Source organism: Bos grunniens, chromosome 26, assembly GCF_055505025.1.
Source record: "Bos grunniens cultivar Pamir isolate PY7600 chromosome 26, Bosgru_T2T1.0, whole genome shotgun sequence".
Classification (NCBI taxonomy): domain Eukaryota; kingdom Metazoa; phylum Chordata; class Mammalia; order Artiodactyla; family Bovidae; genus Bos; species Bos grunniens.
In genome coordinates this window covers 24,999,660-25,026,573 of record NC_141190.1, presented here as the reverse complement: position 1 = coordinate 25,026,573, position 26,914 = coordinate 24,999,660, and the positions used below count along the sequence as shown (strand labels likewise).

Below are 26,914 nucleotides of genomic sequence, written 5' to 3'. Positions count from 1 at the left end.
TGTTGCCCCATCAGTAAATAGAAACCACCGTTAGAAAACGCTGAAACAACTTTGCTTATAGGACAATCCCAGAGGGCATTCAAGCACTGTTCTCGGCATTCTACAGTACATAATATAACCCTGAGTTCTACCCCAAGGACTACAAGGCAGGGTAGTGGTGCTCAATCCAGGGTCCCCACCTCCCAGGAATTTCTCCCCCTACTTGGGGGATGGGTGGTGGGTGAATACCTCACCCATCCAACTGGCAGACATTTTCAAAATCACCACCCTTTCAGGAAGGTTTCCACAGATCACCCCATTCCTCACCTCTCCCCGACAGCCCTCCAAAACTCTACTATAACCGTCTCTGATATAAGGAAAGAACTGTGAGCAGCAGCAGAAGCTTGAAAACAAGAGTAACCTGGGCCAAGGGCCAGGGGGTCTATTTTTAGAACTTGTTCTCATTGCCTGTTTATCTTCCAGACTCAGCCTAATGTCTTCCAGGCGACTGTGAAAGCTATTTGGCTGGCTTGCGGAGGAGAGGAAGAAGGTGATCTAAAACCAAACAGCAGTGGCAATGGTGATAATCATTCAGCCAGTGTGTTCTCATAATTTCCCCCAATGTACCCTCAGTGGCCTTTAATTCCTGCAAAGCCACTTACCTAGGATTTATTCAAGCCCTTCCCAGCCACTTCTAATGGCTATGGAATTTGGGCAAGTCACAAAGTGAAGACAATAGGCTGTGGATTTCATAACCCATCAAGTCTGACCAGGGTACTACAGTCCGTCCTGGCCTCAGCTCCTCCTTCTAAAATAGTGGTCTAACATTCCTACCGTAAACACGCTTTGGACACTAAAGCGCCCTCTACAGATGAAAGTATTTAGTAATAATGTTCCTTTGTGCCTAGTTACTCAGGAAAAGGCAAAGATGCGTTCAATTATCATAGAATTTGGTGAGCTATTTTAATCCACTTAGAAGTCGAAAAAAAGAACCGGCGTTGTGTCTCGACTTATATTTCCCTCCAAAGGACAAAATAAGTGGCCCCTGGAATTCCACCGCTTGTAAAACGCGCCGCTGAAAACCCAGTGTAGGCGTGCAGGGACTTAACTTCTTCCTTTCCGCCTGCCCAAACACACTTTTAAGGGCGTCCTCTCCTGATTCCCTGTCCATTCGCTCCAGTTTAAATCCAGCAGCCAGATTCCGTCTTGCCCGATCACCCTCCAGTTCTGCTGGCCCCTGTGGAGTTTCTGGGGTGGTCGATGCGCAGATTTCCGCGCCGGACCCTGGGTCAGCCGCCCCCTAACCCTCACGGTCCACCTTAAGGAGCCTCCGCGGCGGGGAGGAGAGGCGGGTGTTTTGTTCTTATATGGAGGAAAAGTTTCTTTGACATCTAGGAAATGAGTAACTCTGAAGTCCTCTAGAGCCCGGCGGATGGGGGCCAGAAGGCGGGAGCCAGCCGAGGTATCGCCGCCCCCGTCCCTCTAATTGTCGGGCGGGAAGCTCAGCCTCAGCGGCGGCCAGACAGCGGATTCCGGGGCCCCCGGGACCCGCGAACGCAGCCGGGACTCGTGCGATCCCTCCCGCCTCGGGGAGCGGAAACCGAAGCCGAAGGTAAGTACCGGGCCCGCGGCCGCGAGGCTCTGCGTCCTCCCGGAGCATTTCGTGGGTTGGAAGGAAGAAGAGGGACCAGGGGAGCTGCGCCGGAGATGGAGGCGGATTGGAGGGGCGCGCCCGCTCGGCCCCCCCGGGTTGGGACTGACTTGGGGGACTGGGATAAGGCGCCCGAGCACAGCGCGGGTAGGGGAGAGGCTGCCCTCTTCCTCTTCGCGCCGTGCGGGGTCCTGCATCCCAGCCTCGCCTCTGTGGCTTCTTCCCGGCGGCGGAGACCCCAGTGAGCGATGTCCGTTGCAGCCCCGCGCGGCGGCAGCCCCTCCTCCCGGCTCACCGAACCGCGATGCCGGAAGCGGGACCACGTTGTTGTTTCTACCGCCCCGAAGATCCGTTACTTTGGACTGTGTGAGCAGAGCTCTGGAGCTGAAAGAGTAGTCGAGTCGCCCTGCTTCTTAGCCAGCTCCCTTCCATCCTTCCTTCCCCCTCCTGGAAGGAGAGAGTAGGTATGAAGTCTTTGTTTTCTAGGTTTAACGTAGTGAAGCCATGAGGTTGCTGGAGGCGGGATAAAGCCCCCGCCGCTTCCTCTTTCTGGGCTATTAGTGGAGGAGACCCCACGCCGTGCAGAACTTTCTCTTGGGGCTGCTGCTAGTCTCCACCTGACCTCTAGTAGCATCCTAGACCCTTTCCCAGTTTCCAACTTCCTGGCTGCGATTTGGAGGAACTCGGATGCCCCAGGACTGGGCTTCCCATCCAGAACGCTCCTTTTCTTTAAAAACAGAAGTGCTGTGTCCCAGGAAGGGCAAGTATTTTAGCGAACCCCTCAGGGACCACATTTTGCCTTTTGCTCCTCTGAAAGCTGTGAGAACCATCCCTCCTTATACTCCCTCCCCCCAGCTCCCCAAAACTAGAAGAGTACCAAGTACTGGTGGATCCTGGACCCTGTCCTTTTGAATCTAAATCAGTTCAGAGTCCTACTTTTGGTGGGGAGGAGGGAGTGGGGAGGTTCTTCTTTTGGATTTGACCCAAGGTTCTTCCCTTTCATAAACTAGTTCTACTGCTGAGTGGCTGCCAGGTAAAGCAAACCTGTGCAGGGTGCAGTCCCAGGTCCAAGCCAGCCTTGCAAAAAGGCCTGGTGCGCAGGTAGAATTGCTGCCATTCACCTCTCCTTTATAGCATAATGGGCTGTGCTTTTGAGTCCTCGCTCCAGCCTACGTGCCTGAAGTGGCTTTCACTGTTTGCTAATTCCCTGTGTGCTGCTGCTGCCGCTCCAGGCCATCCTGCCCTCACATTTTCCACTTGTGGGTAACCGTAAAGTGGTTAGGCTGACTCTCCAATGGAAAGAGTTTTGTGCAAGTGCCATCCTCCAGCTCGGTAATTTTCAAAGATGCAGCAGTTTCAAGCTCCAACTTTCGGGTGGCAAGGATCTGAACTTTTAACCTCATGCCATCAGCCCAGAAGTTGTCAGCAAGAACACCTCCCAGCTCCTGCAGCACTCATGAGAGGAACAAAGATGAGGGTTTGTGGGTGAACTTTTTATCTGAGGACAAAAAGTGGAGGAACTTCTGGTAGAGGCTTCTAGCAAAATTGCCCACCTGAGAAGGTATTGTCTGGGAGGAACCTGGTCTTGTGTTTTTTTCCTTCTTGGACCCCCTTGGGATCAATAAAGGGAAAAAGATGGAGGATTCTGTCTGGAGGAGACGTATCTCTGGGTGGAGGGCTGGAGTGCACAGCCCTGTTCTCACTTGTCCGCAGGGGAGAGGTGGAATGCCATGGGAGTTGGGAAAGTGTTTCTTGTCAGGGAGAAGGGAATGACTGGCAGTATTTCCTCCAGAGACGAGAAACCTAGGGGAAGGTGGCTCTGGCCTTCAGGAATTTCCAACTTTGTCACTCGAGAGAAGGAGACTTGCTCTGTCTGGCCTTAGAGATTCACAGGGTGGGAGAAGCCGGAGATGGATTTTACTTACTCAGAAATAAGGAGGAACTTGCTGACAACTGGAGCACCTCAGTAGTTAAGGCATTGCTATCACTGGCAGGAGACAGGTGGCCATTGACAATTATGAAGGAGAGGGTCCCTCCAGAGTCCAAGACTCTGTGGCTCCATGTTTGGGGTGCAGAGTCCCCTCAATTGGAGGGCAGCCCTGGGGGGCCCTTGGGGAAAGCTTTATCCCACGAGCCTGCTAAGGGAGGGGTAAGTGCTCCAGATGTGCTGGACACCTGAGGAGCAAGACCTTACTTGTGGCTGGGACTAATCTTGTCTTGCTGGGAAAGGGATGTACCCAAGAGAGTGCCAAGAGCTGACAATAATAACCTCCAAGACTGCTGCTAGCCTGTTCCATCATCTGCATGAATTAGAATAAGGTACTTCCTCTTAACAAGAAGATGGCACCTTGGTATCATTTAGAAAACAGGGGCCTCATCTGGGTGGACAGAGCCAAGGCACATAGCTGTGCAAGCTGGCATCTGAGCTTGATTCATCCTTTCCACTCTCCTAGCCAGGTGTTCTTGAGCAGTATACCACCCATACAACCGTACACAGCAGCCTGATAACCAATTACCGAGGGCTTAACATTTGCCAGGCTTTTTTTCCCCCAAAATCACTTTGCCTGTATTAACTCATTTAATCTTCTCAGTAGCCCGGTGACATAGGTATTGGTATCCCCATTCTATAGTTGAGGAAACTCAATCACAGAGAGGTATAGTGTTCAGAAGCCTGAAAGTCGCTGAGCATTCACAGAGCAAGAAGCAGGTAAAGTTTCAAAAGGTAGTTTGGTTGGGGCCCCTCGTGAGAAAGAGATAAGAGCGATTGGTCTTTTCTTTGTCAGAGGAAGGAAACCCACTGTCAGCTCCGATGGAGGAAGATGGAAAACTTACCTGGCAGCTGAAGGAAAGGAAAGAGAGGCAGGGCTGGCCCAAGCCTCAGATGTCCTTCCTTTTTAATCACTGGGCAGTGTGACATCGCACATCCAGTCTGGGGCCTGTCCTGAGGGTGGTGAGTAAGTGCTGCCTGGGTGTGGTGCAGAGGAAAGGGGCCATGCAGGGTCCCTGACCTGGGCAGAGAATGCCTGAGGGAATGGAGGATGGAAAAAGTATCTGAACACGCTGTCCTGACACTTGCAAGCTCTATAGCCCCTATCCCTGTCCAGTGCTGCTCGTCTGCAAACGCCCTTCCCAACTCATCCAGAAAGACTTCCAAAACTGCATTTCACAGCTCTGTATATATGGTCACTTATTTTTCACCCTATGCATTACAGCACTTAATTAGCTGGAACGGAGCATTTTACTATCTACTATCTGTAGACAGTATTTTAAACAAAATAGACTTCTCAGCTAATGGGAAATTCATCATGGCCTTGGAAAGGGACGACTGGTGCCTAGCCGATTTCCCAGGCATGTGACCTGCCCCAGAATCTGGCTCTTAGCTGCACGCGTTCAGAAGCCCTGTCTCCACAATTTTCAGAACAGTTTGGACTTGAGCTACTGAGTCATCTACAGAGAGCTCTTGTACACTACCAAGTGTACAAATAAAATTGCTAGCATATTAATTTGCAAGAAGACTTCGTAACCATTGTAGAGCCAGTGATACTGGCTTCTTGAGTTCTGGGCAAGCCACATGGGAAACTAGAAATCAGAAAGCAGCTTGTGGTTGGCAGAGCTGGATTCAGGTCAGGGGAGGCAGAGGGCAGGGGCAGCAGTGGTCCAATAGCATGGACTCTGTTCGCTTCTGTGGCCCCGTCACCAGTGGAGAGATGCCGCCAGGTAGATCAGCAGTCCTGTATGTTACGTATATCTCCTTAGCCAGTCCCTCAAGGGCAGTGTTTGCCAGTAGGATGTCTCCCTGTCCTCTTTCATAATTTAGCATTTTTTATTTTATTTACTTATTTCATTTAGTGCTTTCTAAATAGTAGCTCCCAGCTACATTAAGTTGTATTTGCATAAGTTAAATAACTACTATAAAATTTCAGGGTTGTAGGTTCAGGCCACAGGGGTAAATGCAAACCAAGGAGATGGTCAGGTGGCCTGGATGGGTCAACAAGAAGTCAAGTACGGAGCAAAGAAACATGGTCCTTAGTCAACACAGATACTCAACGAACTGGAAGGGCCAGGACTGACCACTTACTGCAGCCCCAGTGTGAACATGAGGGTGATACAGTCCTAAGTCCTTGCTTTGGCTGTCTGAACCACCTGGCCTGCCCAGCTGGCCTCTTTGGATTTAAAAGGTTCTCCCTGGCCTCTGTCCAGGCCCCCTCATGGCTCTTCTTTAAAGCCACAAGCCTCCAGGTGCCCCAGAGCCAAGGAGGTGTGACTCACATCGACCTTGACTTAGGGCAGGCTTGGGTTGAGTCCTGGCTCCAGAGCTCAGGAGTTGGGCGAGTGCTTTGACTGTTCCAAGCCTCGGCTCTGTCATTAGTAAAATGTGGACAACGCCTCACAGGGTCTGCTTATAAGCCACTGTGATGGTGCCTGGTGCAGACCAGTGTCTGGCTGGTATGAGCACTTAAAGATGGGAGGTCAATGGAGGATCATCATTCTCTGCCAGATGGGGACCTCGCTTCCCCACTGCTTCCTCCTCTTAGCTCTGGGCAAAGGGCAAGGCCACAAGGACCCAGACTCTCCCAGATGGTGAAAAGGAGATTGGTGCCCTGGTGTGGGGTTCATTCAGAGTTGAGGGTACAGCTACCCATCCAGACGTTTCCACCAACACTAGGAGAGGGGAATGAGGCATGGCCTGAACAGGCACCCAGAGGGGAGAGAGGGTGAGGTTTTTCTGGGACAGGAAGAGGATCATTTGGTTGTGCCCACGAGGTATACAGGGTCCACCTGGGCAGTTTGGAACCTGGGATGTCTTCCTGTAGGAAGCTCAAACCCCTTCATCCTCGTGGCCCACCCCGTGACATCAGCAGAATGGAAGCACCTCACCAGTGACATCACTGTTGCCCAAGGCAACAGACACCTCCACCTTAAGTTATACTGGGAGGAACGAGAACCACCCAACTGTAAGACACATGTTGAAGGGAAGGAGCGCTGCAAGTGCTACATCCACAGGTGTGTTCCTCGGGCTGGGCTAGGGGAAGAGGGCAAGGCTGCAAGTCCAAGGTCTGGGCTATGAGCCTTTTGGTGGAGGGTCTTTGGGCTTTGGGTTTGCTCCAGGCCCGAAGTACTGACAGCTGCCTTCTTGTTTGGGTCTCTGAGCTGCAACTCACAACAAGAAGGATGCCTCCTGAGGGGCTTTTTGTGGCTTCCATGGCTCTGAGCCTCCCTTCTACAACCTGAATCAGTCCACAAAGGGAGTAGGGCGAGAGCAGACAGGAGTAGTGAAGGGGAGGTCAGAAAAGGGGCTTTCCCTTCTTCTTCACCTCCTCCCCCTAAAGGAAAGTAAGAAACATGGTCTCCTTCCTGGGGAGGCTGACCTAAGAGAGAACCTTCATTCATTGATGGAACAAGTATGCTCTTACTGTGCACCTACAAAGTGCCCGACACTGTGCTGGGGCTTCAGTAGCCTCACAGGGCCTTGTGATCAGATGCACACAGAGGAAGATTGTGCAGAATCCACTGCCCCATAGGTGGCTACCAACTGGAAGTAGAAACAAGGTCTCTGAGTCTGCCTCTCACCCAGCTCTGGCATGCCCCGTGGAATTCTAAGTGGGTTACATGAGACCTGTGGAATGCTTTCCTCCCCAGCAGTTTATGTAGGAATCTGAGGGTGTCTGAGATATACTGGAGATTTGGTGAGTGGTGTTAGCGAGCACAGCTGTGGGTGTCCATGGTGTCCTGCCTAAGGACAGAATCTGACAAAGTCTGAGTGTCAATGGTGAGGGGACAACAGGCAGACTGCCAACCCCAGGTCCTCTCTTGCTCTATGATATTGACGCACAGGACTCAGTTTCTCTGTCTGTTTAATGGGGACAGTAACAATCAGAAGCAGATAATACTCAGTACACTTGAGATCCTCTGATGGAACTCCTAAGGAAAAAATTGAAAACCCACAGTGTTTAACAGACTCACTTCCAGGTGAATAGCACAGCAGGACCCTTGCTGTGCCCAGGAGGAGGGGCTCCCCTTTGTAGCTCTCCTGGGCTTCCTCCCTCCAGGTCACTTCCCTGCAGCGCGGATGCGGGAGTGTCTCCTACCCCTGCCTCAAACCACAGGGAAGGCGTTGTCCTCATAATTGCCCAGCTGGTTGATGCAAAACCACGTGCTCATAACAAAAAGTTCTCCTGGGAGCTTGTTTCAATAGCCTTCTTAGTAGCAGTCTGGGAACCCGCCTGGAGTTCCTGAAAAGGTCCTTTGTTTGCTGACTTTGTTTCAGAGTCACTGAGGAGGTAGGCATGCCTGGGCCGGAGGGCAAGACAGCGGGGATGCCTGGGCCCCACCCTTGTGTGCCTCCTCTGAATGCCCCCATGCATCCACGCCTTTTCCTCCTGCTGCCTCACCCCTAAACGCACTGCCCAGGGTCTCAAGAGACCTCAGTCCTCTTTCCCCATGCACTGCGGAGGAGGCTTCCCCATCCTTTGAACTGAAAGGCCATCTCAGATATCCAGGGTCACACACGCAGAATCTCTGGATGGAAGGAGCATCGTAGCTTCATTAAGTCTGACTCCTTGCATCATGCCCACATTTCACCTAAATTGTCACCTGTTTTTCCAACGGACAGAAGAGCCTGGTGGGCTACAGTCCATGGGGTCGCAAAGAGTCAGACACGACTGAGCACATTGAGCAAGAGAGTTTCCCTAAATGGTACAGGGAAGGAAAGCCCATAGGTGCGTGTCTGATGTTTCATAGGTCACTGAGCAGCACGGTATCATGGAAGGACCAGGGGCTTGAAAGTTGGACAGTCCTGGGTTCAAATCCCCGCTCCGTGATGTTGGTGTGGGTGGCCGCCCCTCTCTGTGCCTCCTTTAGAGGTTTATTGTGAGGATGATATAGCAAAGTAAAGTGTTTTGCATCATGCTTGAATCTCAATAAATGGAGTGCATCAGTTGCTGTCTACTAAGCCCTGCCCTGGGTGTCAGGGCCCTGCAGCTTGTCTGGTGTCCTCCAGAGAGACCAAGCTGCTTGTCACTCTACCAAGGATTGCTCTTCTGCTTCTTCCCTTGCCTGCTTTGCATCTCACCCTGTCATCCTTCATTTGTCTTCCTTTTCTCCAAGGCCCTCAAGCGAGGAGGTGGGTGTCAAGGGGAGAGGTAGCTGAGGGTCAGATAACTTGTGTCGGAGTTCATTCTTGGGACGTCATCGTGGTCGGTGGTGGTGGTTAGCCAGCCTGCAGTTAGCAGAAGGCTGTACAGACCTAAAGTGGCTGTGGTCTGTCCCAAGGGGTGTGCTCACATTTCCCAAGGCACTGACCACTGTTAGGGCTTTACTTTGCTTTTCAGATGGCAGGGTGCCTCCCAGGGGGAAAAAAAAACTTAGAATTTACTTTATCCAGGATGCCCCACTCCACTCCCATTTCAAATTCCTCCTCCAGGGAATGCAGTGAGGTTCTTTTCCTAGTCCTGACTTCATTCATTCATTCAGCAAGCATCCATGCAGCACCTTTAATGCCAGGTATCGGAGACCAGCACTGGTTTCTCCTTCTAGGTGCTCAGAAATGGTGGAGGAGCTCTCATTGTTGCTGCCAGATGGGCAGGGCAGGGAGCTGTGAACTTCCCAGGTGCCAGACTTCCTGCTCTCCCTTGGTGGCAGCCCCTGGGGCCTTTAGAAGAAAACAGGAGGTAGAGGTGACAACTTTCCCTGTCCCCAGGCTTCTGGGGTTGCTGCAGGAATGTAGGCCATCTCACCTCTGCCCAGAGGAGTCTCTAAGATGCACCCAGCAGGATTTTACAAATCAAAACGGAGACCTGGCCTCCTCACCAATACCAATGCCAGTAACAATGTCCTTTACGGAGCACGACCGTGTGACTGCCATGCCATGAAGTAGGTGCTATTGTTATAGCAAGTGGGAGAGCCAGGATTCAAACCAGGCCTCTGATTCCAGAGTCTGGCCCTTCTCTAGGAAGCCTCTACGAAGTGTTAAGCCCTTCTGAGCTGAACAGCTTTGGGCTATTTCTTTCTGGGTAGCCTTGGGGTTGCAGGATGTCCAGTGAGCTTGGCAGTATCAGTGGCAGTTTGCAGCGTATCCCAGCCAGACCCCGTGTGTACCTGAATTGGTTCTGGGACACCTACTGTGTGCCAGGTGTAGCCTGGGGTAGAAGCTCGGACAGAGCGTGGGCATCCTCACAACAATGTCATCCCTCCAACCCTGTGGCTGGAAAACCGTGTGGTTGTAGATTGTGGTTTTGTGTAATTCACAGGGAGGGTGACTGTGTTCCTGGGTAATTCTGGGGGCTGTTTTTCTCACAGTTCCTAGGTCCCCGTGGAGGAGGAGGACTGGTTTGCTCTGACTGGTTTGGCCCTAGTGAGGGAGGTCCCTGCAGCGGAGAGCCCAGCCAAGAGGGCCAACCACAGCTCTTATGTTTTTTACAGCTGGGTTGGCCTCCTTCTTGCCTTTGAGTCTCTTACTGTTCCCCTTTATTAAGATGAAAGGGGTCTTTAGATCTTTGCAGTCACGGAGCAGCATGTGTGTGTGTGGGTGTGTGTGTGGGTGTGGGTGTGTGTGTGTGTAGGAGGCCCAGAGCGCTTCCTTTCCTCCCCACCTCTCTCCCCCTCTCCCAGCCCAGCTGGGGCCCGGACCTTGTGTCAGGTACGCCCAAGCCTCAGGGGACCAGGGTGGGAACACCGCCTGAGATTTCACTGTGGTGGGGGCCAGTACCCCTCGAAGCCTGAAGTCAGAGGCAGTGGGGAGGGTGGGGAGAGGGAAGAGGCGGGGAGTGGGGGAACTGGCTGTTCTGTGGCCACAGAAAAGCCCCTGGGGCCCATCACTGTGGGTCCTGAGCTGGGCTCTTTGTTCCAACCCAGGGAAGGTGGGGCACAATCAGCTTAATCCCTCCATCCCCTGCTCAGCTCTGAGAGGGGCCAGTGGGTGGGTGGGAGGGCCTTCCCTCCCCTTCCCTTTGTTGTCCTTTGTATTTACTCTCAGCTTCCTGCTCCACCCCCTTGAGTCCCTCCCCTAAGCCTGTGTGTTTGCTGTGGTCTGGAGCCTGTTTCCCACCCCCTGCTGCAGACTGCCCTCTGTGTCCCAAAAGCGGGGTCTGCCCTGAGCATTTGCTGTTGTGCTTGGAGGCCTGGGGTGTAGAAAACACAGGATGCAGAGAGAGACAGCGGACAGTCTGGGGAGCCCTGGTGTGGCCACCCTAAAGTGAGTGTTCATGTTCCCTCTGGGCAGCTGCTCTTGGGAGTGAGATGGGGCCCGGGGCAGAGGAGACCCCAGAAACTGCAGTTTAAGCCAAGCCAATGTCTGACAGTCAGAAGGACTGCTTCGCTGTGGGACACGGTTAGTACTGCACTTCTGTTGTTAAAATGCACCCTGTAACTTCAAGTCTAGAAACCTGGTGTGGGAACTGGGTTTCAAGGGAAGCCCCTGGGTACATACCTGCTGTAGGAAATACATGGAGAGTGTTTATAGACGCCTTTAGAAAGCAGTGTCTCCATATGCAGGGTGTAAGCCAGTGGGTCCCCAGGGTCGCCATGTCCTTGGCACAGTGAGCAGGCGGCCCTGCATATGGTCTCTGCCAGGTGCTCTGCAGAATGTCAAGGCATACAGGCCCGCCTTGACCCCAGAGGAGCCCAACCACGGAAGGCAGTGAGATATGACCAGAGCTCAGGCCAACAGCTCCTTGTGATGAAGCAGCAGCCTGGGTCCACTGGGGAGACAGCAGGGTCCAGAACCGCAGGCCTGGCACAGGCCTCTGGCTCCTCTGCTCTCTTCCTACTTGTGTGACCTTGAGCAATGGCTCAACCTCTCGTTGCCTTGGGCTCCTGCCTGGGAAATGGAGCTGCTGCACAGGCAGATGAGCCAAGAACAAAGCCTTGAGGAGCAAGTCTCTATTGGGTCCCTACTTGGGTCACATTTCTGGAGATACCATCTACAATGGTGCCAGATGCCCGCCTACACTTGAGAGGTTTAGTAAATAGGCTGTCTCTTCCCCTTGTTCATCCGTCCCCTTCAAGAAGAGGATTTGTCTCGAGTTGGGGGAAGAGATGATCCCGAAGACTTTGGCAAGTGGTTTCTGAAATGGGCTGACTGTGAGCACTGTACGATGGGGTTAGGTGTGGGCGTTGTAGGGAATGGTGGGGGAGTAAGTCTAGGAGGTGTTCAGAGGACAGTAGATAATTTGAAGTGGCCCTCGCAGGAGAGAAGGGAACAAAGGGGGTCCCCTGACTGAACTAGAGCTCAGACCTGTGTCTCATGGACACAGGATCTCCCTGAAGTGGGGCAGGGAGACCTCCAGGGCCTGGGCTACCTGAGGTGGCTGGGAATTGGGGGAGAGCTCAGAGGAGCTGATTCCAAAGGACGATACCCAGCCAGGAGGGAGAGTGTGGCATGCCCAGTAGTGTGGCATCCTACACTTGGAATCCCAGGTGATGGCTGGTTTGCTGCTGGTGACCAGCAGAAACGGGAAGCTGGGTGGCCAAGCTGGGATGTGCTGTGAGATTGCATCGGCCACCTAAGGGCTGTTGTAACTAAAGATCACAAACGTGGTGGCTTGAAACAACAGGATTCTGCTCTCTCATAGCTGTGGAGGCCAAAAGTCAAATCAAGGTACTCCAAGGACCATGCTCCCTCCAAATGCCCTATGGAAGAATCCTCTCTTGCCTCTTCCAGCTTCCCATGGCTCCAGACGTTTGTGGGCTATGGAGCATCACTCCAACCTCTGTCTCCATCCTCCACCTTCTCCTCTTTGTCTGTTTTCTCCATTTCTGTCTCTGTAGAAGGACAGTTGTCTTTGCATTCAGGGTGATCGAGAAGTGTCTCATCTCAAGATGCTTAATTAAATTACACGTGTAAAGACCCTTTGTGCAAATACAGCCCCATTCACAGGGTCTGGGTATGAGCACATGGACTTGTCCTGTTGAGATGTGCCATTCAACAGCAGTAACTTGTATTCCAGGAGCCTTGGGAAGGATGAATGAGAGAGGAGGGTGTGGGCCCCAACTCAGGGCTGCCAGGAGAGCCCTTCCTTGTCTCTGTGACTGCAGCCTCCTTGTTATCCCTTAGCCTCTGAGACCCCAGGCCTTAGTCTGTCTGTCTCTCCGTCCCAGAAATTTTACTGTGATTTCCCATGATGCCCTGTGGTTCAGGGCCTCGGTGGTGGGGAGTCAGGCAGCATGCCTGGACAGGAGGAGGCCCTGTCCTTCCTGGGAGACTGCTGGCTTCCCTGCCTTGTCCATCCCTTGCTGGCCGAGGGACGTGCATGGGGTGCGGTGGAGGAGCAGGAACAGGAGGGATGTGGGCTGTCCCATCCATCTGGGCAGAGTCCAGGCCATTGCACCTGGACTTGCTGCACCCGGGCTGGCCGGCTGCTTGACCCCAGTCCAGAGGATGGGGTTGGCATCCTGGTGGCATTGTGGAAGCGCCTCCCTTTTCTGAGAGTGGGCCTGGTGGAAACTCCACACTCTGGCAGAGTGAGTAGCCTCCCTCAAGGAGTCTGGCCAGTGTAGCCGCGTGCGGCCACAGCAGAGCTCCCATCAGTGGAAAGGCTGCTCCCCCCGCGTGTCCAGTTCCCACGGGCCCATTGGTAGGTAGTCCACCTCCCCGGGCGTGGGGGTGGGGGCTCTGCTCTCTCCCTTGTTCTGCCCTGCTCCCCCACCCCCACCAGGGCCAGGGCCAGTCTTGACCCCTGGCGTTTCCCTGGGTTAGGAAGGGGTGGTGAGGGTGCAGCTCTCGGTCCTGAGAGAACCACAGGCCTTGGACTGAAATCTGCGTGCTGCTCAGTGCCTGCCTATTAGACCACATGGTCACTCTCTTTCCTTCTCGTCCCTAGAGAGGCCGTGGGGAAGGCGCATGCAAGCCCCAGGCACCGGCTGGTTAGGATTAACTGAGGGTGGTTGCTGGGGCCGACGGGAAGACACTGGAATGGGGTCAGCACTGGACTAGGAGTGAGAAGTTGAGGGGGGGTGAGCGTTGGGGGGAGGTATTTCAAGGAGTCCCGGATGCAAAGGCTCTAGCTAGCAGGTGGCGGTGTGGCTGAGGGGGAAAAGTGAAGAGAATCCCGGGGTCACAGGCAGCCTTGAGTGGAATGCTGGGTGGGGAGTGGGGGGCGGCAGTGGGCAGGGAGAGGAGGCATGTGAGGGGCAGCAGACTGGGTGGCCCACTGATACAGTTTATTTGGCTCACATGGATTTCAAAGAATTTTTGAAAGAGTGGACAGCAGAGTAAAATTGAGATGCTGGTCAAATGCAGATTTCTGGCTTCTCTTGGAGGAAACAGGAAAGATCATGCCATTTTGGGTGCAGTGTGGTGGCTTCCCCAGAGAAGGCCTGAGTGGCCCAGCTGTCCAGCACCTGCACTGAGCCATTTACAGTGGGGAAGTGTCCCCTCCCCACTCCATCCCCACATCACCACCACTCCTGCCCCCAGGAAGGCGAAAAAGAGATAAAGGAAGGAGCCCAATGGCCACAAAAGTGGCAGGTCTGAGAAGTGGCAGGCTGAGGCCAAGAAGGAGGTCCTGCCCACCAGTGGGAGGAGTTAAAGGTGATGCCGTGGAAGGTAGGGGTGTTGCAAAGACACTGAAAAGAGGAAGCCCTGGGGGCCCAAAACTGCACCCTTTCTACCCACTTTCTCAACTGATTTTGGTCCTCTTCCTTCCTCTTTCCTTGCCCACCCCTCCCTCTCTGCCCAGGCCTCAGGCCAGCCAGCACCCAGTTCCCACCCCCAGAGCTGTTTACCCTCTCCCTGAAATTCCCCTCCCCCATCCGCCTGTGGGGTGCAGGTGAAGAGACCCCAGCCTGAAATGCACTGGTGGAGGCTGTCTGCCTTGCCTGGGGGGATCTCTCCTCTCCAGCAGGGGTCGCGTCCTGAAAGGCGGCAGCCAGCGCCTGCAGCGCTGCCCTTATGGCACCGTCTGTGCTGAGTCTGTCTGTCCCCTGGCCCAGAGTCAGGCGGCGAGGAAGGAATGTGTGGAGACCTATCACTCAACATGGCGGGCCATTCCTCCCAAGTAGGTGATAAGCCAACTCCCCCTAACACATTCACCGCCTGCAGGTGTCCAGCCCCGTGTGTGGTGCCTGGAGGAGGTAGGGGTGGGGATGCAGACGATGTTCAGCTTCGAGCCCTTGCTGGCACTGCAGGTAGAAAGGCAGGGACGCAGCGTAAACCCACACAGTAAAGAGCAGGGATGTGGCCTGACCCACGGGGTTTGGAAAAGGGCAGGCTTCCCGGAGGAGGGACCCCTGAGCCGGCCCTGAATGGTGGGTGCTATTGAACAGCAGGGAAGCTGATCAGACACCAGCATGAGACATGGCCTCTGCCAAGAGAGAAGAGTGGAATCGGGCATGAGACAGACCGTACGTCACCAGGGCTCAGACAGCCTGCCCCAGGGGCCCAAACTGCAAACCAAGACTCGGGGTCAAACTCACATTCTGCATTCCACCTCTCTTTGCTTATAGTCCTGTTTCTCCAAGGCCTAGGAAGCTTGGGGTCAGCCAACCTGATGATTTTGGTGATCACCACTGGCAGGGAACCCAGGGAGGTGTCACCAGGCGGGGGAGGTTTCCTATCAGCCCCTGCGGGGATGGAAGGAGTAAAGCACAGAGAGGAAGGCAGGCTTCATCACAGACTGCAGTCCAGGAAATATTGGAGGCCACCCAGTGAAAGTCCCTGACCACCAGTCTCTTCACAAGATAGGGATGCCGCAACCACCTATCTGGTGTTCTGAAAATTAAATGACAAAACACACGCAGAGTAATTAGCTTCCTGTTAGCTGTTAATGAAAACATCACCTTTCACTAATCCTCTTCTGCCTGCGAGGGTCCACAGTCCACCTGGACCACTTCCACCTTTACCCACTCTCCCAGTCAAGTGTGTTGCCGCATGATGCCTCAGTTTCCCCACCTGTAAAATGGGGCTTAGATGAGTACCGCTCTAAATTCTGACTTTCTTAAATTTGTGGGTTTATTTCCCCCTAACAACATGTATCTCATTGGCCAGGACTGTGAAACTCCAGCACAAGGCCAGGGACACAGGAGGGGTTCAGCCTAAACTTTGGACAGTTTGGGTCTCCTTTAGCCACTTCTTTCTTGGGAGGCCCAGAACCTAAGCAACAGGAAAGGGACTCCAGTAACCCCATAGGACCTGGGCTGTCAGTGCGTTCCCCTGCCATCAGCCCACCTCCCTATTCCATTTTGTAAAGACACATAGGTTCTCCTTTCAGCTCTGAAGATGACACCAGGGCCTGAGCTACATCTGCCGTGGTAATTAGCAAAGCTAATTGCATCTGAGAGGCTAGGTGTGAGGTAAACCCTTGGCGAGTGCCAGGATATGGGCTGCAGGAACACTGTGGAGTCCCACCCTCCTCCTCCCTAGAAGCCTGCCTGGCTTGGGAAGGGGTGGGTCTCAGACTGGAGTGGGCATTAGAACCACCTAGAGGTGCTGGCCCCACCCCTGGAATTTCTGATCAGTAGGTCTGGAGCTGCACCTGAAATCTGCTTTTCTAGCACATCTCCAAGTGATGTTAGGGATGCTGAGCCACAACCACATTGGAACCACTGTCCCGGGGAGGTGGAGGCCCTGGCTGCTGGGCTGCTAAGAAAGGCACCCCCACTGCTGAGGCCACAGTCAGCCAGCCCCAGGTGAGGGCAGGTGGGTGACAGAGCCAGGCCGGTGTTGATGAACACGTTTATAGGGCTGGACACAGGCTCCTGCTGTTCTCGATTTGTTGTTGGAATTCTGCCTGGAAGGAAAGGGGCGTGGTGGATGTGGAACCAGGTCAGTGGGCGCAGAGATTTACAGATAAAGAAGTTCCTACAAAGAACAGCAATGAAACTCCCTCTGAAATGCTGTAGCCTACTGTTCATTCTGTCTGCCTCTTGCATGGATTGTAGTGTTTTCACTACTGAGGATCATGCCATCCTTATCTTTGTGGGCCCTGTAGCACCCAACCTTGCACACTATTAAGTGTGGGAAGATCCCCTGGAGGAGGGCATGGCACCATACTCCAGTATTCCTGCTGGGAGAATTCCAGCACTTTTACTTCACTAGGATGTGCTGGGCACTGCTCACAGCAACCCCTGGAACCTTCTAAGTGGTGGGTTGTTACCCCTGTTTCACGGGTGGGTTAACCAAAGCCCAAGATGAGAAGTAATTTTCCAGCCACACAACTAGAAAAGGCACAGCCAGGCTGAGAAAGCTGCTCTGACTGCCTCCACCAAAGCCCAAACTGCTTCCACTGTGTTAGGTTTGTGCATGAGGGCTAAGTTGCTTCAGTCATGTCCGACTCTTTGCGACCCTATGGACTGCAGCCCTCCAGGCTCCTCTGTCCATTGAATTCTCCAGGCAAGAATACTGGAGAGGGTTACCATGCCCTCCTCCAGGGGATCTTTGTGACCCAGGGATCGAACCCAGGTCTTCTGCATTTCAGGCAGATTCTTTACCATCTGAGCCACCAGGGAAGCCCCACATCCTAGTGAGGGCTGGATAAAATGAAGTGTATCACTATTTTTGGGGGGCCATGTGGCATGCAGAACCTTAGTTCCCTGACCAGGGATGGAACCTATGCCCCTGCATTGAGAGTGCAGAGTCTGAACCACTAGATCGCTAGGGAAGTCCCACTATTAACCAACTCGTAGTGGCATTTATTGGATTAAGCTGTGGTGGGGGTGCCTCGGGGGCCTGGGGGATGTGGAAGTGAGGGATCCACAGAAGGAAGGGGAGGTCTTAGATTTCTCCCCCAGGGTCTGGGGCTTGCAGCCAGGCTCAGAGTAAGGGTTTGAGTAGACCATTGGTCCGGGCTAACCACACACAGCGCTCCGCCCCAGCCCCAGTGACCTTGGACATTTGCCAGGCTAAGTTTAGCCGTGACCTGCATGGGCTGCCACGCTCTGTGGGCAGGGGCGGGGGTGGAGAGGAACTCAGCAGGTTTCCTCCCTGCTTCCTGGCAAGCAGACCCACAAAAGCCCTCCAAGTGACCCAGGTTTATATTCAAAACTGAACCCAGCTGGATGTCTCAGACTACTTGTATGGGGCAGCCTTGCAGAGGTAAGAGATTTGGGCCAAGGCAGAGGTGGAATACTTAAGTCTGGGGAAAGGGACCCTTTGGTGAGGAGTGTGTGTGTGCGCGTGTGTGTGCATGCATGTATCCACGGTTTTGTGAGAGGTTCTAGCTGCTGTCCTGCCCCTGTGGTCTCCAAAAGTCCCAACATCCAGATTCTCTCCCTTATTCTTCTGACCCCCGAGGACCCTGGGGCAGAGTTCTTGCGACTTGGCTTGGGGAGGGGAAGTAATGGAGGCTTCTAGCCCAGCCCCACCTAGTGCGCACTCAGCAGCTCCGTCCTGTTCCCCATCACCTAGGCGCCACAGGCAAAGCCAGCCTGCACAAAGGGTATCAGGAGCAAGACAACAGCTGGGAGCCCATCCCATCCCCAGAGGGTGGAGGTGGTTTAAACTAGAAGTGAGTCAGAGGGAACTCCACCTCCAGGAGGATCCAAGGCTCGGAAGGCTTCGCCGCCCCACTGCCCCCACCCCCACCCCCTGTTACTGGGGGGCAGGGTGGATGGAGTGGTTTACCGAGGAACAGCAGGCTTAGGGAAGCATTTTGTGCTTTCAGAGCACTTTTGAGCGTGTGTTCCTCCACACCCCTGGGACTTGGGTAGGGTTGGTGTGCTTGACAGGTGAGATAATAAGCCCCTAGAGGCCAAGGGGGAAGGAGCTGGTGTTGTAATGTGCTTACTGTATGCTGGGCACTGCTCAGCACCTGAATTGGATGGTCTTGCTTAACCTGAAGGAGGGCCTGCTGTTAGCTCCATTTCACAGGTAAAGCAGTGGAGCCCTAGAGAAGCTAAGTGACTCACCCACGACCCCTCGGCAAAGGACAGAGTCACGGTTCAAACCTGGGCCTCTCTGCAGCCCAGGGTCCTTTGTGATTCCTGCTCCTTTTGAGTCTTGCTGTTAACCTTACTATTGCTAGTGTTCTCTGGCTGCCTACATCTCCTGTAGGGGCATTTGTTTGTCCCACTGCATCTGCAGACCCCTGCAGGCAGGTTCATCTATTACTCCCATCCCATTACAGCTAACCTTTTATATGAAAATTTGCTCAGGGGCAAGCATTTTGGACTTCCCTAGTAGCTCAGATGTTAAGCATCCGCCTGCAATGCAGGAGACCTGGATTCGATCCCTGGGTTGGGAAGATCCCCTGGAGAAGGAAATGGCAACCCACTCCTATATCCTTGCCTGGAAAATTCCATGGACAGAGGAGCCTGGCCGGCTGTAGTCCATGAGGTTGCAAAGAGTTGGACACAACTGAGTGACTAACACACAAGCATTTTGCTGAGTGCTTTTTATGCATTATTTCCTTTACAACAGCAGGTATTATTCCAATTTTACAGATGAAAAGACTGAGATTCTGAAAAGTTGAATGGTTTGTCAAGGTCACATATCTAGTAGTGCACATGCTGGTGCTAACCCAGTCTGTCCCCTCTAGAGTCCATCCTCTCATCACAGTGCTGATTGGTCTAGCTGATTTGGAGTTTTGAAACTTGGCTGCCCTCGTTTAGCACATCATCTTATAGCAGGCATGAGGACATACACAGGGAGCCCTGTGGAAGCTGTTGGATAGAGAAGAGGAGGACTTCCCAGTTATGGGACTTAGTGATAGCACCCCACTCCCCAGCTGGTGGCATCCTACCCTGGAAACTGACCTCAAAAATCAGGTGTTGCCAAAGACTTTGGCTGTGACTTATCAGGGCCTGCCTGTGCCCAAATGTGGCCGTCTGTAGTACAGGCCCTTTAGGGCCTCAAAATGCCCAAATTATCTCCTGACTGACTGCTGCCTGTATGTATGTTGTATGTGTTAATCGCCTGGTCGTGTCTCACTCTTTGCAACCCCATGGACTGTAGCCGGCCAAGCGCCTCTGTCCGTGGGATTTCCCAGACAAGAATACTGGAGTGGGTTGTCATTTCTATTACTAGTACTCCACACCTTTATCCTAAAGTTCTGATCCATGTTTATCAGCCAGCCTTACAATCTTATCCTGGACCACCCTGGTCAAATTTTCCACTGATGTTTCTCTAATGTAGAAACCAGAGCTGGCCTGTTCATGCAATTATCCTGCACGCTGCTCCTTGTCTTGGGGCAGAGAAACTGGCTGGCTGCCCCCTGCACTTTTTCCTCACCCTACCTCTCTCCCAGCCCAACTTCCTCCACTGTCTCCTGTCCTCCATTGACTTCTCAAGTGGAAATGCGTGTCTCAGAGTTCACCTCTTAGGCCTGAACGTAACTACACTGAATTCTGCTGCTGCTGGACCTCCCCAACCCCAACACTTTTGGTTCCTGCTAATGAGGAGGGGTCACCTCTGAGCAGCAGATTTTACCCAAGTGTGAAAACTCAGGCTACCTACATCCTGGCACTGCCAGGTAGAACCTGCAGAGGTGTTGTTGTTCAGTCACCCAGTCGTGTCCAACTCTTTGCAACCCCATGGACTGTAGTATGCCAGGCCTCCCTGTCCCTCACCATCTCCTGGAGTTTGCCCAAGTTCAAATTCATTGCACCGGTGATGCCATCCAGAGGTGTTCTTAACCTACTGATAGATACCTGCTTCTTGGTACCATTAGGGTAATAACCAGAACATGTGACTTTCAGGGTGCAAATTCAAGGTCAGAGAATGGGGTTCCTATCAGGTCTGTTGGCATGCACTGGGGCAGAGATGGGGGCTCTTGGTTCTCCAGCAATGACCTCCTTTTTCCATTTGCTTTCCTAGCTGAGGTCCCCAACGGGAAGTGGGTGGGGCAAATGCCAAAAAGGCCAATTGTTACTTCCCAAGGTTCCAGCCAGGGGAAAGAGAGGGTATAATATAAGGGTTACGATAGTCCTTCGAAGACTTTAATGTAGATGGTATTAAAATGCAGATTCTGGTTCAGTGGGTCTGGGGTGGGGCCAAGATTCTACATTTCTAACAGACTCCCAGGGGATGTTGCAGCTGCTCAGTCTGAATAGCAAGTATTATAAGAGGTTAGTCCTTACCCCAAAGTCACTTGAGACCTAAAAATCCTGGAGGAATGGCACGTCTCCTTTCACAATTAAGAAGTCAGGTTAGAAGTTCAGATGACTAGTGAGAGGAAAGTCAATGACTCAGTCACTCTGGTTGTTCCCTAGATTGGCCGGGGAAAGATCCAGGATCAGCCAGGAGAACAGTGTCTGAATTTAGGGTGGGGTCTTCCGATTGGAGTGAGAGGTTTTCACTGGGGGTATATAAGGGCTCAAGACTGTTTCAGCTGCTGCTGAGTAAACATGCTGTTCACCATGCTGTGTAGGCTTTGGAACCCAGCCCTTCTGTTCTTAAGCACTAGGCTATACTATACCGAGGAATCAGCCATTCACTGAGGGGGAAGAAAGGATGTCTTATACAGGATTATTTTGGTTTCAAGTGTTAGAAAAGAAACTTGACTTAAACAAAAAGAGAATATATTGAGAATTCCCTGGTTGCCTAGTGGTTAGGATTCTGGGCTTTCACTGCCAGGCCCAGTTTCAATTCCTATTAATCTCAGGGAACTGAGATCCTGCAAGCCATGCGGTGCAGCCAAAATAAAAAAGGAATGTATTGATTTATATGACTACAAAGTCCAGAGGTACTGGCTTTAGGCACTGCTGGGTCCATGTTGGCACCTCTCTCTGGCAGATCTCCCTTTGAGGTAGCTAGAGAGCCAATCGGAGAAGGCAATGGCACCCCACTCCAGTACTTTTGCCTGGAAAATCCCATGGACGGAGGAGCCTGGTGGGCTGCAGTCCCTGGAGTCGCTAGAGTCGGACATGACTGAGCAACTTCACTTTCACCTTTCACTTTGATGCATTGGAGAAGGAAATGGCAACCCACTCCAGGATTCTTGCCTGGAGAATCCCAGGGACGGGGAAGCCTGGTGGGCTGCCGTCTATGGTGTGCACAGAGTCCGACACGACTCAAGCGACTTAGCAGCAGCAGCAGAGAGCCAATAGCAGGTGTAACCCCTCAGGGTTCCCTGAGCTACCCTAGGCAACAGGGTGAGCCTTTCTCCCCTTTGGTCCCAATATATCCTACCTCTGTCTCCCACTGGCCAGAGCAGGTCATAAACTCATCCAGAAACAACCACTGCCAGGGTGAGGAGTATGAAGTAGTCAGGCCGGGGTTATATCCTCACCCCTTGACTGCCGGTGGGTTCATCCCCTCATCCCCTCCCAAATCATGAGGACTAGGAGTAGAAAAGATTCGGTTCCCAGGGGAAGTGGGTGTTGCTCCCACAAAGAGGACTGTTTGGACAGACAGAAACAGGTCCACCAGTGTGGTGGTTTAGCCAGGATGCTGGTGTGGGACTTCAGGGTTCCTGTTCCCAACAAGGCTGGGCTGTGGGTTGGGTGGGGCGGAGGTCCGCGGGAGGGAACGACAAGGGAGTGAGCAGTGTTGAGGAAAGCTAGGTGTGACCATCCGTGTCTCTCTGTCTGTTCCCAGGAAAGCTGCCGCCATGGCCCTGGGGCTTTTCCGGGTGTGCCTAGTGGTGGTGACGGCCATCATCAACCACCCACTGCTGTTCCCGCGAGAGAACGCCACGGTCCCCGAGAACGAGGAGGAGATCATCCGTCAGATGCAGGCGCACCAGGAGAAGCTGCAGCTGGAGCAGCTGCGCCTGGAGGAGGAGATGGCGCGGCTGGCAGCCGACAAGGAGGCCGAGAAGGAGGCATTGGAGCGGGTGGCGGAGGAGGGCCAGCAGCAGAATGAGAGCCGCACCGCCTGGGACCTATGGAGCACTCTCTGCATGATCCTCTTCCTGGTGATCGAGGTGTGGCGGCAAGACCACCAGGACGCGCCCTCGCCCGAGTGCCTGGGCTCGGACGAGGACGAGCTGCCCGACCCGGAGGGCGCCCCGCTCCGGGGCCTCACCCTGCCCAACAGGGCCACGCTCGACCACTTCTACGAGCGCTGCATCCGGGGGGCCACAGCTGATGCCGCCCGCACCCGGGAGTTTGTGGAAGGCTTCGTGGATGACTTACTGGAAGCCCTGAGGAGCCTGTGCAGCCGGGACTCGGACATGGAGGTGGAGGACTTCATCGGCGTGGACAGCATGTACGAGAACTGGCAGGTGAACAAGCCTCTGCTGTGCGACCTCTTCGTACCCTTCATGCCCCCGGAGCCCTACCACTTCCACCCAGAGCTCTGGTGCTCCAGCCGCTCCGTGCCTTTGGATCGCCAGGGCTATGGCCAGATCAAGGTGGTCCGGGCCGACGAGGACACGCTGGGCTGTATCTGCGGCAAGACCAAGCTTGGAGAAGACATGCTGTGTCTCCTCCACGGCAGGAACAACGTGGTGCACCACGGCAGCAAGGCAGCAGACCCGCTGTGCGCCCCCAACTCCCCGTACCTGGACACCATGCGCGTCATGAAGTGGTTCCAGACCGCCCTCACCAGAGCCTGGCACCGCATCGAGCACAAGTACGAGTTCGACCTGGCCTTTGGTCAGCTGGACACCCCAGGGTCCCTCAAGATCAGGTTCCGCTCGGGGAAGTTCATGCCCTTCAACCTGATTCCCGTGATCCAGTGTGACGACTCCGACCTGTACTTCGTCTCCCACCTTGCCCGGGAGCCCGGCGGGGGAACCCGGGCATCCAGCACCGATTGGCTTCTGTCCTTCGCTGTCTATGAGCGCCACTTCCTCAGGGTAACCTCGAAGGCGCTGCCCGAGGGCGCCTGCCACCTCAGCTGCTTGCAGATCGCCTCCTTCCTGCTCTCCAAGCAGAGCCGCCTGACCGGCCCCAGCGGGTTGGGCAACTACCACCTGAAGACCGCCCTTCTGCACCTCTTGCTCGCCCGGCGGCCTGCCGACTGGAAAGCCGAGCAGCTCGACGCTCGTCTCCACGAACTGCTCTGCTTCTTGGAGAAGAGCCTGCTGGAGAAGAAGCTCCAGCACTTTTTCATCGGCAACCGGAAGGTGCCACAGGCCATGGGGCTCCCTGAGGCCGTGCGCAGGGCGGAGCCTCTCAACCTCTTCCGGCCCTTCGTCCTACAAAGAAGTCTCTACCGGAAGACAGTGGACTCCTTCTATGAGATGCTCAAGAATGCCCCAGCGCTCATTAGCGAGTACTCCCTCCATATCCCCTCAGACCATGCCAGCCTGCCCCCAAAAACTGTCATCTTGTAGAGCATCCATGACCCAGAGGGCCAGGACACAGGGCATCCTGTGCGTTCACACCCCTGGGGGCATCTGCAGGCCCTGTCCTGGGAAGATGGCAGGCTTTATAGGGTGCCATGGCTTAGCCTGCCGGGGAAGCCAGACCCTATAGCACAGAGGAAATGGAATTCCAAGCCAAAGCTGGTTTGCGTTCATGCCGTTGGGATTTGCCAGTTGAAGCTATTGTCTGGGTTTAGGGACTGATCCTTTGCAGCTGACTTGTGGGTCACTACCATTGACAAAGATGATGGTAGAACTCAATGGATTCTGAGTTGCGGGACAACGCAAACAGCGATTTGGGTGTGATTCTTTTTATATCCCAGGTCCAGTCTTTACTTGAATATCAACAAAGGATCTACAGGAATGCTAACAGGAACCCAAGTTAAGACCCTGCACCGTGATTTTCCGGTAGCAGCCAAACAGTGGACATCAATATGGGTATTTGCAGCATTCAATCCATAGCCTGCACTATAGGGATCCCCACTGTGGCTGCCATTTTTATACTGTTTGGAGAAAAGACAGATTCGCAGCCCAAGTGGCTAACGTCTCTGTTGTACGGAAGTGGGTACCTGGCAGAGAGAAGTTGAAGTTGGCCGTTGCTTCAGCTCCACATCTCACTCAGGGTGCACCCATTTCTCTCTGCCCCTTCCCCTTGGATGCTGCGTTTTGGACCCAGTAGGGGCCACATACCATGTGGGTACAAGCTCAGTGGCTCCTCACCCTCATTTGTCTCCACAGCTGGTCTCTCCAGCCACCAGTATGTTGGGAGGTGGAGGCACTGAAGGCGGAAGATGAGAGAGAAAGAGGGCACTCACAGGGTAACTGGGGTGAAGGACAGAGCCTGGTACCTGGGGTGCTAGGGTCTGGCCTGAAGTCTGGCCTTCAGAAAAGATGCCCAGTTCAGAGAAGATCATAGAGATGAGGGATGCCATCGCCCTGGGTTTTCCTCAGGGTTCCATCCTTAGGGCAAAGGGTGCCTGCAAGCAAGATCTGTTGTGGAATCCCAGCTCCACATGCAGACCCCCACATTCCCTTGGTTGTTCATTCCAGTGGGGTTCCCTCACTGCACAGAACCCCCCTTTCTGGATGGGCTTTGCTGGCCACACAGATGACCAACACCCGAAGAGCGTGACAGAGCCTTGGCTGACTGGGACAGATGAAGACAGACTATAGGCACAGCCCACAAGCCTCAGAGAGGGCGCCTTGGTACTACTGGGCCACGGCCCTGGGGCAGGCACAGAGCCTGTGGTCAGCGTTGGCCTCCGCCTCCAGGCCTGGCTCAGGGGGCTTGAAGCTGCTCCCTCCTCCGTTTGTGGCTTCACTAGCCCTCTGGGAGCTCCTCTCTTGGCATCGCTTCAGTCACCCTGCAGAGGGCCAAGCAGAAAGCAAGGATGAGTGCTCCTTCCCCAGCACTCTCCCTCCAGGGCTGAAGCTGCCCATACCTCCCAGACTCATGCCTGATTCCCTGGGGGTGTCGGGCTTACCATGAACGAAGAAAAGATCCTGTCTCTGCCCCAGGAGTGCTCTCACCTAGCCTTGGAAATTTCCAGAAGATGGACAGTTTGCCTGACAGGGTTAATTCGCAGTGGTTGGCTCAGCTGTGATGAGGCATTACAGACTGTAGGAAGCTACAGGAAGCTTTCCATGTGAGCTGGGGTTAGACTGAGCAGCACCTGGGCTTGCCCCTCTCCAGGCCCACATGGTCTCCAGCAATAACCCTAAGCACCCATTCTGTGGGGATTCATTTCCAGAGTTGGGGTGAATTTCCTTATTTATTGTCACCCATGCCTTTACTTTCTGATCTTCATCCTCATCTGATGTACTTTGAAGAGACCCCAGTGACCAAGAACCAGTCTCCTTAAGCCAAGATCAAGCCTCAATCTCCCCCAGCTTCCCCTTTGCTTCCAGAAGAAAATTCACCGAAAAATTACCTTCTGGCCTCTTATTTATACAGAGACAACAACTCAGCGGGGAAATGGGGATCTTGTATGCACCAAAGCTGCTTCTGAAGCAGGAAGCAGCGGGACTCTTGGTGTTTCATGCTGCCTTATTTATATTAAAGGAAGAATTAAATTCTTGCAAGGAGTAGAAACTGGTCACAGTATTTGTTTTTAACTTCAGGAAATCTGTGAGCTTCCCAGGGCAGAGCTGGGGAGAGGGTGGATTTCCTATTGACAAGAGGAAGCTTTCACTCCCTTTTTTATTCTTATGCTTTTGGAAAACTTTTTAAAATTGCAAAATCGAGTATTTCTGGCCCATCTCTGAGGCAGCCTGCAGAGTTTCAGAAAGGGCCTTTGAAAGCCAGCTATAGGGTGGATTTCAACACAAAACCATGTTTCACACAGCTGATTGTGTGCAGACTGTGGGGGCCTGGGAGTAACAAGAAGCTTTTGGCTTGAAGAAAACAGATTGCCTTCTAAACAGAAGAGATCTAGGCCTGTAGGGCACTTAGGCCTTTTCACTAAGGACAACTTTCTCCAAGGAATCTCTTTTCTTCCCAAGGATGCTAGACTTTACCCAGTGTCTGCTCACTTGCTATGCCAAATGCACAGGACTTTTTCTGTGCATCTCGGCAAGTGAAATGAGTAGGGCTGGCCTAAAGCCACAAGGTTGGTTAGGTTGAAGGAGGACCCCTCGTCCCTCCTCAAAACCCCAGCCCCTCTCTCTAACTTGTCAAAGCACAGCTTAAGTTCAGAACCTGCTTTGTAATCAAACCAGCACTGGTTTGTAATCAAGGCTGACATCAGAATAACATGAAGAGCTAGGTCAAATGCCCAGACACCAACTTGAACCTACAGGGCACCCAGGTAAGGCTCCTAAAGCGCCCTCAAGTGACCGATGATACCCCCTAGTTGACTGAGCATGGCTTTTCACTTCCTTTCCAAAGCTGTTAGAACACAGACCTGGTAGAAGCCAAGGAGCTTGCTTGGGATCTGTGGTCCAAGGGGAATCTGGCACGCCACAGGCTTCTGAGACTACACTAGTATGAGAAGCAGAGAGGATGCGGAAGACAAAGCTGGTGAGCACTCCTTTCTGGCAGGTCAGGTCTGGGTATCACTGGCGGGCGACTTCCTGGGCCACACAGCAGACTTCAGTGGAG

The 26,914-nt window shown here is 53.5% G+C and overlaps 1 protein-coding gene across 8 annotated transcripts; it reads left to right on the top strand.

The window, feature by feature from the left end:
* Positions 1-1,372: 1,372 nt before the first annotated feature.
* On the top strand, positions 1,373-25,906 carry ITPRIP (inositol 1,4,5-trisphosphate receptor interacting protein). 8 transcript variants are annotated; one of them, XM_086379303.1, is made up of 3 exons: positions 1,373-1,591; positions 6,445-6,634; positions 22,101-25,906. In XM_086379303.1, exon 3 carries the CDS (start codon positions 22,114-22,116, stop codon positions 23,782-23,784), a length of 1,671 nt encoding a protein of 556 aa, XP_086235429.1. In that variant the 5' UTR covers positions 1,373-1,591; positions 6,445-6,634; positions 22,101-22,113; the 3' UTR covers positions 23,785-25,906. The 8 variants fall into 8 exon arrangements, with proteins under 8 accessions (XP_086235429.1, XP_086235428.1, XP_086235426.1 ...); XM_086379302.1 differs by lacking the exon at positions 6,445-6,634 and adding an exon at positions 1,892-2,094; XM_086379305.1 differs by lacking the exon at positions 1,373-1,591 and adding an exon at positions 4,414-4,580.
* Positions 25,907-26,914: the final 1,008 nt, after the last annotated feature.